The sequence below is a fragment of the Gossypium hirsutum genome, chromosome A05 (genome assembly GCF_007990345.1).
Source record: "Gossypium hirsutum isolate 1008001.06 chromosome A05, Gossypium_hirsutum_v2.1, whole genome shotgun sequence".
In the NCBI taxonomy this organism is placed as follows: Eukaryota; Viridiplantae; Streptophyta; class Magnoliopsida; order Malvales; family Malvaceae; genus Gossypium; species Gossypium hirsutum.
In genome coordinates, this window is record NC_053428.1 from 22,732,526 (window position 1) to 22,751,626 (window position 19,101).

The following is a 19,101-nucleotide window of genomic DNA, read 5'->3' on the forward strand; positions in this document are numbered from 1 at the left end:
TTGGAGCAGATTGAGAAAATGCAAAGTCTTATCTCCCTGCAATCTGAACGGAGGTGGTGGAGCAGGGGGACTGGAAGGACCCTTGAGCAAGTTGGCTCTAGTAGGAGAGGCAGACTGGAAACGTTACAGGAATCTTTTATTTCTTCATTTTTTTTATCGCTTATTGGAGTGTTCTTTCTATGATTAGAATATAGCATTCTTTAGTTCTTTTTATTCATCGATCTATCTGTGTATGGAGTTTTCTTATAATTTGTTAAATTATTAGTTCACTTATCTTATTCTTTTCCTTGAAGTTGCAATGGGGATTAGCAAGACCTGAAGAATAATAAATACAATCTTAATGTCCATACATTAGGCTAGATGAGAAGCAGATGAAAAAAAAATTAATTAAAAAAAAAAACAAGTCTTTTTGAATTCTCCTGAAGTTGCAGCTTATGGAGCAGACGTAAAGCAGCAAGGTCTTATTATCTATCCATAGAAAAATAGTCTTGATGGGAAGCAGACTGAAAATTACAGATCTACTCCATGTATTGGCTATGAAGTTAGATTCTTAGCCACCGAGGCCTATATCATAGTATTAGAAGAGTGGGTAGCAAGAGGCAGGTTGAGATATGGTCTATCTTCCTGAAGTTGCAAGAAGCAGACTGAAAAGTACAGATCTTATCTCCATGTATCGTCTATGGAGCAAATTTTAGCCATTGACCTCATCTTCCTGAAGTTGCAGTGGAACAGGTTGAAATTACAAACGTTATCTTCTTGAAGTTGCTGTAGGACTACTTGAAGAAGAGGAACATCAAATAAGTTGAAGATTTCGCAAGACCGGGCAAAATTGGCCCTATTTGAAGTCTTTGCTCTATTCTCGTTACACGATAACGAGCAAAGAGGGCAGCTGTAGAGCTCAAATTTTGCTCGGCCCAACAAGCAGAGCCCAAACACCAACCATCCAATTAGCACACCACTAAACCGACCACTAACTCCATCACCCTACTAACTCCATCACCCTACCTTCCACTAACCCCATTACCTCACTTGCTAGGAAAGAGAAAGAGGCAATCAGTTGTAAAATTTGGCTATAAAAGCCATTCCAATACTATTGAGAGGAGGTTTTAAAGAGAGGAGATGCTATACGAGCACAAAAAAACGATTCATACGTTTTATTTTGAAGATTTGCGCATGTTTATTTGCTCCTCATTTAAACTGTTTTTGAGTTGAAATTTTGTATTTAAATCCAATTTATTTGGGACATTCATTCTATCCTTGTTACGCTTTGATCTATTTTTTACATTATCCCTAATTTTGTTTTATTTCCATTGATTCTTTTAAAATTCATGTTTTTATATTTTTTATAATTCATTCATTCTTTCCCCCCTTTTTCATATTATCTTAACATTTAGTTAATTGATTCCACCTTATTTTAATTTTTTCTTGTTGTATTTTCTTTTGTATATTTTCATTCTATTTTATTTATTTTCTTTTTTATGAACATTTTTAAATATTATATTATATTTGTATATATTATTTATATTAGCTATTTGTATTTTGTGTATATTATTTATTCGTATATTATATTTTTGTATATCATTTTACTGTTCGTTACAAATTATTTCTTACACTTATATATATGTAAATGTTTCCTATATCATCAGTTTTGATTGTTCCACATTATTATTATTTATATATATTGTTGATTTTATATTATTTTATGTATTTCTTTTAAATCTATTTGTGATTATACATTCTTTTAATCTATATGTATATAATTTATGCCTTTTAAAGTTATTTTATGATGTATTTTGTTTATTTCAAATGTTTTATATTATTATTTTTGTACATATATTTATAATAAGTTTTTCATTATATGTATATTATTAATTTAGATAGATCAATATTTTGTATTTTATGCATTAATTATTTTTATTTATTTTATAATTATTTTCAAGTTTTGCATGTATTGTTTGTCTGTATACATATAGTTTATTTTATGTATTGTTCGTTTATTTATTGTTTTTTGTGTGTTTTAATTTACATATTTGCACCTTTGTAATATTGTTGATAAATGGTGTAACATATTAACTATGTACATGTTCCATATTAGTTACTTGCTTTTGGATTTCTGTGTATTAATTTATGATCGAGCTTATTTACTTTGTCATCTTAAATTGTTCAATTCATTTTTTATATAAACCGAATAAATGTACTTCACCGCTTTTATAATCACCCTCATTAAAAAAAACCTTTTAAAACGAGGCAATATTTCGTGTTTGGAAGTTTGAGAGATCGTGCCCAATCGTGCTGGGTTTCGATTTTTCATTCGACTAAAATACAAAATATCCTTTTGAAATTCCATCCATGTTTTCTCAAATTAAAATGAGGCAATGTTTCGTATTTGGAAATTCGATAAATCGTGCCCAATCGTGCTGGGTTTCGGTTTACCGTTTGGGCCGAATAGTCAAATATCCTTTTAAAAGTTTTAAGTGCATGTGTTTTGAAAATCCTGAGATGATCTTGTGTCAAGGGTTCGAAATATTGTATCCAATCGTGCTGGACGTAATATTTATTTCTTCTAAGCAAGAGAATCTCAATATCCAATTCAAGTTATCCAAACGTTTTAAAGGAATTGTATTTTAAAATCTTTTTCAAGCTTCAACATTAAGACGTAAATTGATCAATACGTACCAATTTTGGCGTTGCGAGGGTGCTAATCCTTTCTCGCGCGTAACTGACTCCCGAATCCATTTTCTAGTTTTTCATAGACCAAAAATATTGTTTTAATAAACCGAAATACTTTATTAAATGATCGATCACAAGGTGACCCGATCACACCTAAACAAAAAGGATTGGTGACTACTCTATTTTCGTTTTAAAGTCAATCCCCGTTTTCAAATAAAAATGGTTTCTACAAATACCATGACATGAAACAAATTAGAGTAAAAAAAATGATTAAGCAATTCCAAATATAACAAAATAAGCGTAACAAGAGCTATAAGCGACCAACAAAAGTTACTCTCTATGCAAGAGGTCAATATTATTCCAAAGGCAGCTTACTTATCTAATAAGCACAAAATTAAAACATTTCTTTGGACTTATAATATTCACCGCCACCTTAGGCAATATATGAGATATTTTCGATGGTTTTACAGTTTAAGGGTTAAAAAAAAAAAAATTAAATAAATAGTTAAAATGTTTTTATTAAGTGAAAGGTAAGTCGTTGTATCTTATTTTTGGATAAGTAAACTTTTATTTTTTATTTATATTAATGTATTCTCAATAGATACATTTATACATTGAAAATGAATCAAACAGTCCTAATAAAATAATAAATAGAATATTTCAATATATCTATATGGACCATTCATTTAACCCTATTATTATTATTATAAACAACTAGTTAGATCATGCAAAAAGATAATATAATAATTATAAGCATAATTTAATTTTAAGAAAATAGCTATTAAATTTTATAATATTTCATTTAAAAAGAAACAACTTTTCACAACTATATATGCTTGATAGTTATGAATTAAATGAATTATACCTGTAACCAGTCAGTTATAATTAATTAAACTAATTAAAAAAATGACACAAAATAATAGGTATACTGATCATTTATGTATTAGCTTTCCTTTTAACAACTTTAAATTATTTATCAACTTAATAGCTTAACTTAATATGTTTATTTAAATAGTCTTATTGATGATTATGATATTAATTTATAAATGAATCTAGAACATATATTATGATTGTTGTATAAAAAAATTTGTAATATTAGATTTTTTTGGGTCCAAAAGAAGGTGATATTATTTTTTTACCAAGCCCATATTTAGTAAAAATTATCGAATCGAACCGCAATTATCAAGTTTAAATATTTTGGTTTTTATTCTATATGATTTCGATTTTGATTTGAAGTGAAAAATTAAATGGGCTAATTCAATTTAATTTTTGTCTAAAAATCGAACTGAACACACTTCAAATGAAACCTCGTTAATAACCTTTAAAAAAATAAATAATTAACTCAAATCTAAGGTGGAGTTAGAACATAGCAAGATAAGCCCTCTCCAATCCTAAGTTGTGTTCAGTTAAATGTTAATTACAATCTCTATTATCATGAATTTGTCTTGTTATTCCTCTTTCAACCATAAACAAGTTTAACTGATAAAGAAACAGAAATAAGATATGATCTTTAAAAAGTTTCAACGAGTAAACTAATGTTGCGTGTTATTTTGTTTTTCATTGCTTATTTTCCCGAGTTTATTAGCAATTAAGGATGGTTTTAGATATGATAATTAAGGCAGTATGGAGATTTGTGTTATTAATTGTCTTTTTGTTTCAATCAAATCAAGTTAGATGAGTTTTAAGATATTCAGAAATTAAGCATCTGATTTGTATGGTTGGAAACCAAAACAGCATGTCGTTCCATACTGAATTTCTGTCCATTTTAAAGACAATAATATTAGTTTTATTTGTTATAACCGCCAAACAACCATCCATTGTCGTCCAGTGGTTAGGATATCTGGCTTTCACCCAGGAGACCCGGGTTCAATTCCCGGCAATGGAATTCTTTTAAATTTTTATTGCTGTCCTTTACTCTTACTGACACGTGGCACACACCACCAGCTTTTTTCTTTCTTTTTCATTTTGTAGATCGGTTAATTTTCAACTTTAGTCCTTTTAATATGCTTAAATTTGAGATTTAATTCTTATACTTTAATTTCAATTTTAGGCCAAAATTGTTTAATTTTGAGATTTAATCTTTATAATTTAATTTCAAATATCGTTTGGTCTCTATATTTTTATAATTTTTTAAAATTATTTCAAATAGTTAATACCGTTAGCTTTTTAATTAAAACGTTATGTGGTTGCATATAATTTGAAAATTAATTTTTAAAGTCATAAGGTACAGAGATTAAATTCTTGAAAACAAAAGTTAGATGACTAAATTTTAAATGTACGAAGTGTAAAGACCTAGAGTCATGGTTGTTTGAATCTAATCGGACCGGCTAATTGGACTAGAAGCCTATCAAGATACCAATCCGAATAGAAGCATCATACTTATTAACTTGCGAACTGATATAAACTGATTGAACAGGCAAACAAACCAGTTGAATCGCTTTTTTTATGTTTTTAATGATTCATTTAATTGAACCATATAAATCAATAGTCTAACCAATTCGATCACCAATCTGATATAATATTTTGATTCTAAAAGTGATATGATATTTTGATTTGTTGATAAAATGTCATTATGATCTTGGCAATCAAGTACTAAGTTGATTTTGCTCATAAAAGGTCATTCTGAATTTGAGATGTGATGATAATCGTGCTAAAATGATTATTAAATAATTTTGATACTGAAATTGATGTAACGAAATAATATATTGATATTATTAATATTTTAATTTAATGTATTTGTTATATTTGACTAGCTTAATAATTTTTTACTTTTGAATTTAAATTATGTTAGTACTATCTAGTATTCAATACTCAGCATATGATTGTATCTACTGCGTAGACCTGACTTAGGTTCTTGGTGTATTCGTGGTCTTGTTAGCATCCAAGCAGTAGATACTCAGCTTAGCCATCAATTATAATGTTTTTTTACGTTTGCTTATTAGTGGCATGTACCTAAGGAATTAGGAAGTGTTTTAAAGTTTTTATGTCATTTTGTTTTATAAATATGATAAAGTTGTATGCTTTGGTGATTGGTTGAATGATTTTGGATTCCACTTATCTTTTGATAGATATATAAATAGATAAATAAATAGAAAGATTTGTCGGAGTAACTTTCGTTGAATAGCTAGTTGTGTATAAATTAGCAGTTAGTTTAATTAAGTTAGTTGTGTTGGAATAAATGTCCTTACCTTTAGGCGTTGAATGCAATTATACAAGTTAATATGCATGCATTAGGTTGATTTATGTTAAAATGGTTGTTGAGTTGGTACTGGTTGAATCTCTAATTGGTTTAAATTGTATTTAATTAATTCAACTATTTATTAATTAGTATTGAAATGAGATATATGAAATGCCATGACTTTAATTTATTGATTGTGGTTTTACAAGTCAATTGGATGTGCTTTAGCTTAACATAACTTTAGGATTATTTAGGAAATGTTTTGGCATTATCTACTTGTTGGAACGTTTGTATTTTTGACATTTTGATAGGATGGTATCGAGATACTTTGAACAAAAATGACCAATTCATGTATTTTTGGGTAAATGTCCTGAGACAATAATAGCAAGCTCGCGAGACATGAATGCCATGGTCTCGAGATGAGTAAACATCAAACCTAAATTAGTTTTTCTATGTTCCAAGTTTCAAGACCAGGCCATTGTCTCAAGACATCATAACATCGAAAACAAAATAGGGAAGGCTTGTCTTGAGATTTAAGGAGTCTTGTTTCGAGACATGCTAATATCAAAGCTAAAATTCTAAAAATAAAATGCAGTCTATCTTAAGACATGGAGATACTTGTCTCGGGATATCATGCTGAAATTTGATCAAAAGAGTTTGGATTCAAATTTTAACTCCATATTTGACCTCGTTTAACCCTAAAATACCGTATATGAGATCATTTAGCATTGTAATGTTATGTTAATATGTTTAATTGTGATTGTGTGGTGATGATTATGAATTAATAACAAATTGTTTGGATTATTAATTCGAAATAGTTTAAATTGCCTCAACAATATAATGTGACATCACGCATTAAGACTCAATGATCGGATTATTGTGGAGTGTCACAAATTAGTATTTGTCCTATAATCTGTAATCATGAGGGGAATGGATTGTGGATTCCAATCCTTTTTTGGGGTCAACATCAAATAAGGTAATCAAATTATGGGTCCTTCGTGTTGGATTAATACTCACGAAAGAAGTTAACATTTCGGCTTTTTTATTTAAATAACCTAAATAATTTAATTAAACACCAAAATGATCTAAAATCTACAGTAAAAGTTGGTAGAGCCAAATTATATAGCGCCACCAACTTGCCATGTCAGCAGGGAGCATAAAAAATTAATTTTTTAGTGGAGCCACGTAAAATGACGTCACTTATATAAATACCATGGAAATACTGCAAGTTTTGAAAAAATAAGAGACATGAAAATAATTTTCCATTTTCTGGTGGAGCCAACTTAAATGGCGCCACCAGGCCACACCTGACACCTTTTTTTCACTTTTTTTATTACTTTTTATTAATTTTTGTCTATTTCTTTATTTTTTTCTTTTTTTAAGTTTTATATTTTTTCTTATTTTATTTTGTTTATTTATTTTATTTATTTTTTGTTATTAATTTTAAAAAATTTGAAATGTTTTATAATATATATTTTTTAAAATTTTAAATATTATTTTTAAATTATTTTTAAATTTTGAATATTATTTTTAAAATTATGTCTTATAAAATTTAAAAATATATTTTTGAAATTAATTTTTCTAAATTTTAAATTTTAAATATATTTTTAAAAATATATTTTTAAACAAAATAAAATAATTTCAAAAATATATATTTAAATTTTAAATATATATTTGAAATTATTTCTTATAAATTTTTTTTTGAAATTATTTTTTAATTTTAAATATTATTTTAAATTTTAAATATTATTTTTAATAATATTTAAAAATTTAAAATTTTTAAATAAAATTTTTATAAAATTTATTTTAAAAAGGTTTAAATATCTTTAAAAATAATTAAAAATCATAATTTCAAAAATTTAGAAAAATAATATATTTTTAAAATTTAAAATTTAGAAATATAATATATTTAAAATTTAAAATTTAGAAAAATTAATTTCAAAAATATATTTTTAAAATTTATAAGACATAATTTTAAAAATAATATTCAAAATTTAAAAATAATTTAAAAATAATATTTAAAATTTTAAAAAATATATATTATAAAACATTTCAAATATTTTAAAATTAATAACAAAAAATAAATAAACAAAATAAAATAAGAAAAATATAAAACTTAAAAAAAGAAAAAAAAATAAAGAAAAAGACAAAAGTTAAAAAAAAAGTGAAAAAAAAAAGCGAAAGAAGGGTGTCAGGTGTGGTGTGGCGCCATTTAAGTTGACTCCACCAGAAAATAAAAAATTATTTTAAGTCTCTAATTTTTTCAGAACTTACAGTATTTCAATGGTATTTATATAGATAGCACCATTTTACATGGCTACATCAAAAAATTAATTTTTTTATGCTCTCTGTTGACGTGGCAAGTTAGTGGCGTCATATAATTTGTCTCCACCAACTTTTACGGTAGATTTCAGGTCATTTTGATGTTTAATTAAAAAATGGGTTATTTTAATACTTAATTAAATTATTTAGATTATTTAAATAAAAAATCCTAACATTTCTCATCTAATTATTGAAATTGATGCAACTGTTATTATTAAATTTCTTAGGAGTAGTTGATTGTATTATTGATGATTACTAGACGGAAACATTTTTAAATAGTTGAATTCTTCATATTTTCTAAAAAAAGAAACTGATATACTGACACTTTTGCTAGAAAAGGAAGTAGGTATAGTTTTCTTAGGAACTGACCTTTTATGAACTCTAATGTTTGGTAGGCTATTTATATTGATGTCCCTGATTTTATGCTTAATGTTGTTAAGGCTGATACAGTGAATATCTCTATGCATCCAACATTATCTTAATTTATGCTATGTTTTTTTTTCTTTAACTAAAAATAATACTATTTTCAGTGAAGGACGTTTTGTGTAATATTCAAGTGGCAGTTGCTTCTAAAACACCATTTTGTTATTTGTGAAAAAGAGTAAAGAAATAAACTTACGAGATTCCATTTAACCATTGATTAATCTAAAAGAAAGCATTGAAATGATAAAAAAAAAATATCTCCAAATTAACATTTTAATAGTGGCAACTGCCAATATCAATAGACAGGAAAAACAAAGGCAATGGTTTTAAACCTTTGGAGGCATCTCTTGGATGCTGTAAATCTATTTAATGAGTCCACAAAAAAGTTAAAAAAGATATTGCAATCCTAGCACTCCTGTTTGAGCCATGTGGACTGTATTCTTTACGGCGCAAAAACAGGTGGAAATGGAATCTTATGGGGGCCAGCCCGTATGTATGTTAGAGGCTTTTTCTTTCTTTCATTCTAGAAATATTATTTTTGGTAATGATTTGCTTCAAATCCTTCTAATTTCGTTTGAGGTGGGGAATTAATATTAAAATATCTAAAACTCATCCCACATGAGAAAAAAACATTTTTAATAATAATGTTTAACAAAAATAATTATAATTATGTTTATAAAATAATATGATTGTTTTTGTTGATTGAATTTTAGTTTGATTGACATCGGTATTTTTGTCAGTACAACATTGAAACACATTTCTTCTTACTTTAAAAGTTGATGAGAGATCATAAATAATTCTAAATATTGTATAAAAAAACAGATAACAACTTAAAGAATAAAGTTAAAAAAATACACATGATTGTTTGTTTTTAAATAAAGGTGAATGGTTATTTTTACATCTAGTTATTTATTATTAGTGGGTAGGTTTTTAGTATCCCATTTGTTTTTAAATCTATAAATTTATTAAAATAATTAGAGTTTTTTTTTTAATTTTTGATAAGGGAGTTTTTATATTTTCTCCTAGTAAATTGCATCCAATTATGGCCTTATTTGATAAATCATTGACAAAATTAATTTTGATTGATTTAATTTTTTATATATGTTTGATAATACAAAATTAAAATAATTCGATAATTTTTTTTATAAAAAAATGTGAAATTTAATAAGTAAATAAGAACTACTTATCATTCAACGGAGAATATTTTTAATTAATTTAATTTAATTTTATTTATTTTAATAATATATTATCCTATAAACTTTATATTTAATATTATATTATCCCATAAAAATTTTACTTTCAAAATTTAATTTTTTGTTTAGAACAAAATGAAATGTTTAAAAATTAAGGATAAAATATAGAATAAAATTTTTTATAATTTAAAATCTATATTTATCGAACAATCTAGTTATATTCCAATGTCAATTTTAAGTAATATATAAAATAAAATTTATATCTTAAATCCAATAATAAAGTTTTCAATACTTAATTTCTTAATATTTATTATTTCAGTATTTAATTTCTCAATTCATCAAACCATAAATGCTAAGCTAATTTTTCTTTTCCGTATAAATCAAATTCATCTAATATTAATATCACATCGAATAAATTTATTACATTAAACATAACTTTAAACAAATATATATATAATTATTAGTAAAAGAAAATTGAACAATGTCATTACTAAACTGGTAACTGTATATCCTTTATTTTATAATCATGGGGCAAAATATTGTGTGTGCAAGTTGATTGTTCTTTGAAAAGTTCCAAAAAGAAGAAAGAAAAGCCCACTGTCTGATTTTAAAAAAGTCAAAATAAGCCCCCTGGTTTTGTTTAACGTTATTAATGTTCTCTGGGCGGTCTCTTAATATATATATATTCGTGACAGATGTGAAAGGTAAAAGTTTCCACATGGACTGTAAAATGGAGAAAAGCAAGATACAAATGCTATATGATGCCTGTAATTATGTATTTTCCCAGGAAGAGCTTCCAAATTTCCAACAAATTCAATGCCTCAAAAACATCTTAAGTACTGAATCACTTCCTTAACTTTGTGTCTGGTTTTATACAATGTTGTTGGTTTGTTTGGTAGATATGACTAATGGGTACACATTTTCAAACAAGCAGATACGTTTGAAGCTGTGGATGTTGGCATAGACGAATTTAGGTTGGATGGATCTCCAGGTTCAGGCGAGGTCATGAACAGCAATGGGTTGATTTCTGGGCAAGGAGTTTCTGAAATAACTTACATTCACATCTATGAATGTGACCAATTTTCAGTGAGTACTGCTACACCCTGTTTGTTTGTTTATTCATATTTCATGCACATACTTATATGTAGATGCAACTGTATAGATTAAAATCATCAGTTAAATCTGTTGTGCAGATGGGAATTTTTTGCCTTCCAGCCAGGAGGACATTTCCTCTACATGATCATCCCGGGATGACGGTTCTAAGCAAACTTCTTTATGGTTCAGTTTGCATCAAAGCCTACGATTGGGTTCGTGGGGAGACTTGTAGCCCCAGAACAAGTAAGAGTTGAATGATTGAAAAGTTATAAGAAACCTCAATCAGTTCAAAAAAGGTATGCTGATGTTATGAATATACTACTAAACATGTGTGGCTACGGTGCAGATGGATTAGCAGGCACAGCAATAGATGGCATCTTCAATGCACCATGTGAACCATCGGTCTTGTTCCCAAGGAGCGGTGGAAACATCCACTCATTCACAGCCTTGACCCCTTGTGCTATCTTGGATGTCTTATCTCCGCCCTACTCCGATGACTTGGGCAGGCCCTCCACCTACTTCTTAGACTTCCCCATCCCTTCTCTTCCTGGTAAATCATCGAATTCAATTTATACTATAATTTCTCTTCTTGATGTCATCGATTGCATCCGAGTTTATGTTTCGATATTCCCCAGGTTATGCTTGGCTTGAGGAAAGAGAAGTAAAACTGCCATGTGACTTGGTTGTTAAGGGGGCACCTTACCTTGGTCCTCCACTTGATGTACCAGATGATGATCTTTGCTAACTGGATCTACAAGAATTCTCAATATATGTATATCTGTAACCTTTTTGTTTAGTATTGTAAAAGAAGTATACATGTACAACATACCCCAGCATCTCATAATGGGCGAACCCATCAAACTGAAAAATCATCTATTGCAGTTCCCATTTTCGCCACCAGCTTCTATTAATTACATTTTGGATCCTGGCCCAAACTATCGATTAAAAATGAGAAAAGCATATAATTACAATGAAAATAATTGACTGTTCTTAAAATTTGAGATGAAGTTTATGCGTGAAGCAGCTTTATACATCCTTACATACAAGACTATTTCCAAGTTTAGGAGCCGAAAATGTTCTGGTGAGACGATATCAATCGTGGTTTAGATTTGAGCTTTTTTATTGTGAAAATAGAGCGTAGGATACGCTCGCTGAAAATCGTACAACAGTACAAGCAAAGAACCATGGTTTTTTAGTCCCATGAATTTGAATGAGGCCGGGTGGAAAAATTGGAAAAAAAATTTCTCAGCACCATTATTGACTGGACTTGCGGATTCCAAATTTCCAAGTCATTATTTGGTCACGACTGATGTCATACTGATTGTAGTTTTATCTCCATCCTATACATCACCACCTATTTATGATTCGGATTTTCTTCAGAAAATAATTTTAAAACCCAGGACTTTAAAAGCATAATATCCAAGTTAAATAGAGAGGGTTGGATTAAAAAGAAAAAAACGAAGCATTTAGAATATGTATGCATTTTCCAACTACCTGATATTAACCCCAACAAAACAAAATAGGGCTGATAATTGATCCATCAAAACTGGTTTCATGATCTATTGGAACAATACCAATTCCTTGAATGAAGTATAAGAATACCAATTCCTTGAATGAAGTATAAGAAAACGAAAAAGATGCCTAAATATCATGTGCTATTTCTCCCTTGTTTTGTCCTGCCTTACCTTGCACGTCATTGTTGCTCAATAGCACAATTTCCAGCCCACAGCGCACCAGCTTCCAGGGTTTTTACCCTATACCATCCTAATATCATCAGAAATGTAAAAATCTCACAACTGAATTCAACACTTATAAGAGCAGTAAAACAGGCGTAAGCTATAAGCAGTAACATGGAGCGAATGTTACCGCCCTGAGTTTGGCGTGTAGTAGCCGCTAGTGATCAATTAGTCTTTTTCTTCTTTTGTAGGGAGAAGAATTTTTGTAGCCTTTCACACCATCGGACACGACACTGTGAGGGAACTTTCACCTTAGATTCTTTTTTCTGTTCCAATTAAATCGAATCTCCACCATTCGTTCCACGTGCTTTTTATCTATATGTTGCTTATCTGCAGTCAAACACATCAGGCTTACAAGGTTTAACCCTCTGCAGCTTTTTATGATACGATGATGATGATGGTTGTCACTTCTAAGCCACAACTTGGGGTTCATAAAACCTGTTGAACTTCAAACAAAGCGTCAAGTTTTGGACGGAGTTCTTATGTTTATATACTGTTGTTTTCAAATATAAAAAAAAAAGATTCGACACTATGGAGCGTTATGAAATCTTGAAAGATATCGGGTCAGGGAACTTTGGTGTAGCTAAACTGGTTAGAGATAAATGGACAAGAGAGCTCTTTGCTGTTAAGTTCATTGAGAGAGGGCAGAAGGTTATTATCTCCATACTGTCTGTTGAATCTTTCCGGTTTCTTTCTTTTCTCCGTAGTTTTTAATTGGATTCTCTGTCATGTTGATCCAGATATCATTCATGGATGTGTGGATTAAAGGGTTTTGGTTTTTTCCTGTTTTTTGTTGTAGATTGATGAACATGTGCAAAGGGAAATCATGAACCATAGATCATTGAAGCATCCCAATATTGTTAGATTCAAAGAGGTGGGTTTAGGGTATTCCTATATTCCATGTTCCTTTATTTGTCAGCGTCCTTGTCTTGTACCCTGTCTAGATGAGCTATGATCAACGTTCCATTATGATAGTTTTAGGCTTTGATGTTTTTTACCACCCTTCTTTTCCCATTATGGAGAACCAAACAAAAAAAATGTGAAAGAGACAATAATGTTTATGTAATTTATTCTTTTAAACATTACTTTATTCTTTATTTAGTGTTGGTAAAGCAAATTACTGTCCCCTGAAGCAGGAAACTGAGAGTATGGATAAGCAGAAGATTTTAACAACTTTCCAAATTGTTGTCTGTTGGCCTTAACAGGTTCGTCTTACACCTACTCATCTAGCCATAGTCATGGAGTATGCTGCAGGGGGAGAACTCTTTGACCGCATTTGCAATGCTGGTCGATTCGGTGAGGATGAGGTACAATGAAAAATGTGGACAACTAGATGTTAAATAATAGTTATGTTGCTCGGATCCTTCATGTTTCTTGAAGTTGTCATGTCCGACAGATTTTCAAATGCATGAAAAGCTTTGGAAACAAAAAAATAAACACATCGGTGTCAACACTTACAGCATCTAACATTCACATTCGAATTCGAGTAACATAGTTTCTTATGTATATATCTTCTGTTGGAATAATAACATTCCTTACCTTTTCTAATGTTGAGTTCCAACAGGCAAGGTTTTTCTTTCAGCAGTTGATATCAGGAGTCAGTTACTGTCATTCAATGGTATGAAACTCTGGCTTTTAGTTTCTTGGTTCTAAACTTGTCCAACAAATTGTTCCGTCTCTGTTTTGCTTTGCGCAGCAAATATGCCACCGGGATCTTAAACTTGAAAATACTCTCTTAGATAGCAGCACGGCACCGCGTGTCAAAATCTGCGATTTCGGATACTCAAAGGTATTAAACGTTAACTTAATCAACAAGTTGATGACAACAACCTTGATTTCGCTAACTATTTATCCTGCAATTTTTGTAGTCATCTGTCCTTCATTCTCAACCAAAATCTACGGTCGGAACACCAGCTTACATTGCTCCTGAGGTTCTATCCAAGAAAGAATATGATGGGAAGGTAATAATATCCTTCGTTACATATTCGGACTTGTTGATCTAAGTAACATAATCTATATCTAATCCTCCATAACTACAGATTGCAGATGTTTGGTCATGTGGGGTGACCTTATATGTGATGCTAGTAGGGGCATATCCTTTTGAAGATCCTGATGATCCAAAAAACTTTAGAAAGACAATTGGGGTGAGTGCTTGTGCTTCTACAAAACCTTGACCTTCACTTTCTCTACAAAACTGGACATAATTGAACCTGCAAATGTGTTTGAGGCTTCCCTAACTTGATTATTTGGTGATGGCAGAGAATACTGACTGTCCACTACTCAATCCCCGATTATATCCGAGTTTCTATGGACTGCAAGCATCTTCTGTCTCGGATATTTGTGGAAAATCCTGGAAAGGTATCATTTAATCCAATTGCTGCCAATATTCATCCAATCTTTGTTAGGATTGTTTGTATTGATCTTGTTCTCTCTTGTTGGTGCAGAGAATAAGTATAACAGAGATTAAAAGCCACCCATGGTTCTTAAAGAACTTGCCTATGGAACTGAAGGAAGGGGGAAACTGGGAGAGCCATGATGTGAACAACCCTTCCCAAAGCTTGGAAGAAGCACAGTCTATAATACGAGAGGCCATGAAAACCACTGAGGTCCCCAAGGGCGGGGAACTTTTCCTGGGAGGGAGCATGGATCTTGATGATGATTTAGATGGCGATGAAGATCTTGAAGATGTAGAGTCAAGTGGTGATTTTGTGTGCCCACTCTGAACCAGATCACACATAAATATATATACTAATCATCAATCAAAAGATTTGTTTTTTTTTTTTTTTCATCTTCTCTGTTCTAATTTTGGCTCCTAGAAGACCCCCTTTTGAATTACTTTATTTCACAAGTTATTATAATTGTGGAGATTGGAATGGAATTAGTGATTGAGAATGGAGTAAGAGTAATGCAAAGACTTGTAATTTTAACTGAAACTGTTGTATTATTATAGAGTGATCTGGGGATATGAACAATCTAATTGCTCTTATACATACTTTGAAAAGGAAAATATAGTATTATGTTGGAAAAACATCAAACCAATTGATACCCAATTTAGAAGTACTCTGGTCTCATTCTGAATTTCTAATGGATGATTCACCTCAATTAAATTAAACCGCATCTTGCTCAGCCTAAGGAAAACAAAAAAAGTCAGAACTCAATGTTTAGGCAAGAAAAGATCCAGGCTTTCTGCGGCTTAAAGTCTTGCCTTGCTCTCTTAATTAATCATTGCAGGTTCACAATCATTGGCTGCAATTTGTTTGATTTAAGATCTTTCGTGTTTCAGTAATGCCTTTTCTTTTTCCCTTTCCTGCAACTTTTTACAAATTCGAAACTTTAAATGTCTACAAATTCACTTGTCACACTTTTTTTCAGGGTTGCTTTCTTTGTGTGAAGTTATTGTGGTTTAAATTTAATAGAAGATTAATTGCACCATAGTCCCTAAACTATAATCCTCATTTTAAATTGATCCTCAAACTTCAAAACATTCTATTTTTTCTCAAAATTATCCATGTTAAATCAATAAGGTCCTTTTGTTATTAAATGACACATCAAATCTTATGCAATTAAATTTAAAATGAAAAATTTAAAGATATTTTAGCATAACTTTTAAAAGTAAAAGCTAAAACTAAAATAAAATTAAAAAATTAGCAATGATAAAACTTTTGTAAAAATTTTGAAAATTTCAAAACTAATATTTTTAAAATATTCATTTTTTTTATAAAAATTCATTTAAAATTATGTCACATATAACTTGATATGTCATTTAACAGTTAAATTAACGATTTTAATAATGAAAGAATCTAATTGACATAACCTCGAGATTTTAAGGATGTAATTAAAATGTTTAGGGACCAATTTAAAATAAAAATCATAGTTTGAGAATGTTTGATGTAATAAAACTTATAATAGAATTATATATATATATTTATATATATATATAACTTTTAAACTAGTCCCTAGAGGTTTTAAAGGTATCAGCCATGTCAGTAAAATGTCGTAATTAAATTTCAAGCATTAAATTGGAAATTTGAAAAGTATGAGTACTATCATTAGAAAATTTGATAAAATAGAAGATGAATATACTAATATCCTTTAATTAAACAATAACTCAGTAGTCACATTAGATACTTATTATATCTACATAAATGATAAATAATTATCATAGTCACTTAACAGAGTAATAATATCTTAATCTTACATTTTTTTTGTTGTTGTTGTTGTCAGTATGTAAATATAAATAAAATACAATTGTTTAAATTATTTCAATTTAAATGGAGCGATTGAGCAGTGATTGAAATTTTTGTTAGACACTTATTTGACACGATTTTAAGCTATGATATCTGTTAAATATGACTCCTATTTTCAGTCAAATTTGAGAAATAATCTTTCAGTTAAACTATGTTTACTTGTTTCAATCAAACACTGATTACTTTAGATTATTTTATTATTATTTGACCTATGAATTTAGCCTATAAATAGGCTCTTTTACAACCTTAGAAAAAAACTCTCATTAGAGATTAGAACTCATAACACATTTAGATAATTTTGTGTTTACATTTTGTGGGTTCTTTATTTTCAGGTTTTCGGGATTTAGTTTTTATCTCCATCTTTTGTACTCTTCGTTCTTTTACCATTATAGTAAAATTATCTTTTCCCGTGATTTTTTATCTTTGGAGGGGTATTTCCACGTTAAATTTGTGTGTTCAATTTCTCAATTTATTCCGCTATTTTACCTGTTCGCTACTTAATCAGGTCAAAATCCTAACAAGTGGTATCAGAGCTAGTTCAATTTTCATAGATCAGCGCATTCAAAGATGGCAACAACAATGTTGGAAATTGAGAAGTTCGATGGTGAGACAAATTTCAATCTGTGGCAAGTTCGGATGATGGCAATTCTAGTTCAATTAGGCTTGAAAAAGGTTGTTATCGAGAAAAAGCCTGAGAATCTAAATAAAACAGAATGAGAAGAGCTTGATGAAAAGGCTTTATCTGCAATCCAGTTGTGCCTCACGAATACGGTATTGCAGGAGGTATTGATGGAGAAGACCTCATCTGCCTTGTGGAAAATGTTAGAAACTCTTTATGTGACTAAGTCACTGGCTAACCGTTTAGTGTTGAAACAACGTCTATTTACGTTTCGTATGAACGAAGGTGAGCTTCTTAGAGATTACATCAGTCAATTCATTACTTTTTTAAATGATTTAAAGAATGTTGAGGTTCATATTGACGATGAAGATCAAGCTATGCTATTATTGTGCTCTTTACCCCCTTCATACAAGTCTTTCAGGGAGACTCTGATTTATGGCAGAGACAAACTCTCGTTCGAAGATGTGAAGGGTCATTTGTTGAGTAGAGACAAACTCGACAATGAGCTTCATTTGGATAGCAAGACAGATAAGCAAGCTTCCGTTTTGGTAGCATCAAAGAAACGAGATAAAAGGTGTCGCTATTGTAAAAAGTTAGGTCACGTCAAAGCAGATTGTTATAAACTGCGAAATAAAAAAGCTGCTGAGAGTAACGAGGAAGATGTAGCTAGTGCTAATTTGGCCGATGAAAATGGGGATGATTTCTTGTTAGTGTCAACAAGTGATAACACCAAGCTCACGTCCGAGTGGGTCCTAGATTCAGGATGTTCTTTCCACATGTGTCCCAATAGAGAATGGTTCTCTACATACAGTTCGATTGAAGGTGGAGTTGTACGCATGGGAAACGATTCATCTAGTAAGGTAATTGGTATTGGTACTATTAAAATTAAGATACACGATGGGACAATTAGGACACTCTCAGATGTCAGATATGTACCTGATTTACGAAAGAATCTCATCTCCTTAAGTATTTTAGACTTGAAAGGATGCAAAATCAACATGGAGTTGAGCGGTATTAAAGTATCTCGTGGAGCTCTCGTTTTGTTAAAAGGTAAAAGAACCGACAGTCTTTATATTCTTGAAGGTTATACAGTGACCGGTGAAATCGGACGTCCCTCGTCTGTTACGGAGTTGAAGTCAACTTGTTTGGAGCGGAGGCAACTTGGTCATAGGAGGGAAAAAGGTATGACTGTTTCGTTGAAGAGAGGTTCTCTTTTAGATGCAGGTTTTGAAAAGTTAGGGCACTGTGTTCGTGAAAATCAGACCCGGATTAGTTTTGATTTGGCAGTGTACAAGTTGAAGGCTAGAAGTCTTCCAGTTTCTAAGCACAAATTCGACTCAATTAATTCCCTGCATAGTTCAAGATAGGCTCGTGGCGGGCTTTGGCAAAGATGGCGTTGTGGAAATATGAGTCAAGGTGGAGATTTGTTAAATATGACTCCTATTTTCAGTCAAATTTGAGAAATAATCTTTCAGTTAAACTCTGTTTACTTGTTTCAATCAAACACTGATTAGTTTAGATTATTTTATTATTATTTGACCTATGAATTTAGCCTATAAATAGGCTCTTTTACAACCTTAGAAAAAAACTCTCATTAGAGATTAGAACTCATAACACA

At 30.2% G+C, this 19,101-nt stretch overlaps 2 protein-coding genes and 1 non-coding gene across 4 annotated transcripts; all 3 read left to right on the top strand.

Moving 5' to 3' along the window:
- The first annotated feature begins 4,483 nt into the window (after positions 1-4,483).
- On the top strand, positions 4,484-4,555 carry TRNAE-UUC (transfer RNA glutamic acid (anticodon UUC)). Its single transcript has one exon. It is a non-coding gene; the product is annotated as a tRNA-Glu (tRNA).
- A 5,923-nt stretch (positions 4,556-10,478) lies between these two features.
- Positions 10,479-12,275, top strand: LOC107961259 (plant cysteine oxidase 1). Its single transcript, XM_016897441.2, has 5 exons — positions 10,479-10,622; positions 10,721-10,872; positions 10,980-11,124; positions 11,228-11,431; positions 11,517-12,275. Exons 1-5 carry the CDS (start codon positions 10,505-10,507, stop codon positions 11,624-11,626), a joined length of 729 nt encoding a protein of 242 aa, XP_016752930.1. The 5' UTR covers positions 10,479-10,504; the 3' UTR covers positions 11,627-12,275.
- A 631-nt stretch (positions 12,276-12,906) lies between these two features.
- LOC107957776 (serine/threonine-protein kinase SAPK2) lies at positions 12,907-15,603 on the top strand. 2 transcript variants are annotated; one of them, XM_016893353.2, is made up of 9 exons: positions 12,913-13,268; positions 13,417-13,491; positions 13,823-13,924; positions 14,182-14,235; positions 14,314-14,406; positions 14,486-14,578; positions 14,657-14,761; positions 14,877-14,975; positions 15,062-15,603. In XM_016893353.2, the coding sequence occupies exons 1-9, from the start codon at positions 13,149-13,151 to the stop codon at positions 15,338-15,340; spliced, it is 1,020 nt and encodes a 339-aa protein (XP_016748842.1). In that variant the 5' UTR covers positions 12,913-13,148; the 3' UTR covers positions 15,341-15,603. The 2 variants fall into 2 exon arrangements, with proteins under 2 accessions (XP_040969917.1, XP_016748842.1); XM_041113983.1 differs by lacking the exon at positions 14,182-14,235 and having other exon boundaries at positions 12,907-13,268.
- The last annotated feature ends 3,498 nt before the right edge of the window (positions 15,604-19,101 follow it).

What these genes read in the sequence shown, in the direction of transcription:
- LOC107961259 (XM_016897441.2), top strand. Translation starts at nt 10,505, where the DNA reads ATGGACTGTAAAATGGAGAAAAGCAAGATACAAATGCTATATGATGCC. An exon ending in ATGAATGTGACCAATTTTCA is followed by an intron (nt 10,873 to 10,979) that starts GTGAGTACTGCT and finishes TCTGTTGTGCAG; the next exon opens with ATGGGAATTTTTTGCCTTCC. An exon ending in CCCCATCCCTTCTCTTCCTG is followed by an intron (nt 11,432 to 11,516) that starts GTAAATCATCGA and finishes GATATTCCCCAG; the next exon opens with GTTATGCTTGGCTTGAGGAA.
- LOC107957776 (XM_016893353.2), top strand. Translation starts at nt 13,149, where the DNA reads ATGGAGCGTTATGAAATCTTGAAAGATATCGGGTCAGGGAACTTTGGT. An exon ending in TCAGTTACTGTCATTCAATG is followed by an intron (nt 14,236 to 14,313) that starts GTATGAAACTCT and finishes TGCTTTGCGCAG; the next exon opens with CAAATATGCCACCGGGATCT. An exon ending in AGAAAGAATATGATGGGAAG is followed by an intron (nt 14,579 to 14,656) that starts GTAATAATATCC and finishes CCATAACTACAG; the next exon opens with ATTGCAGATGTTTGGTCATG.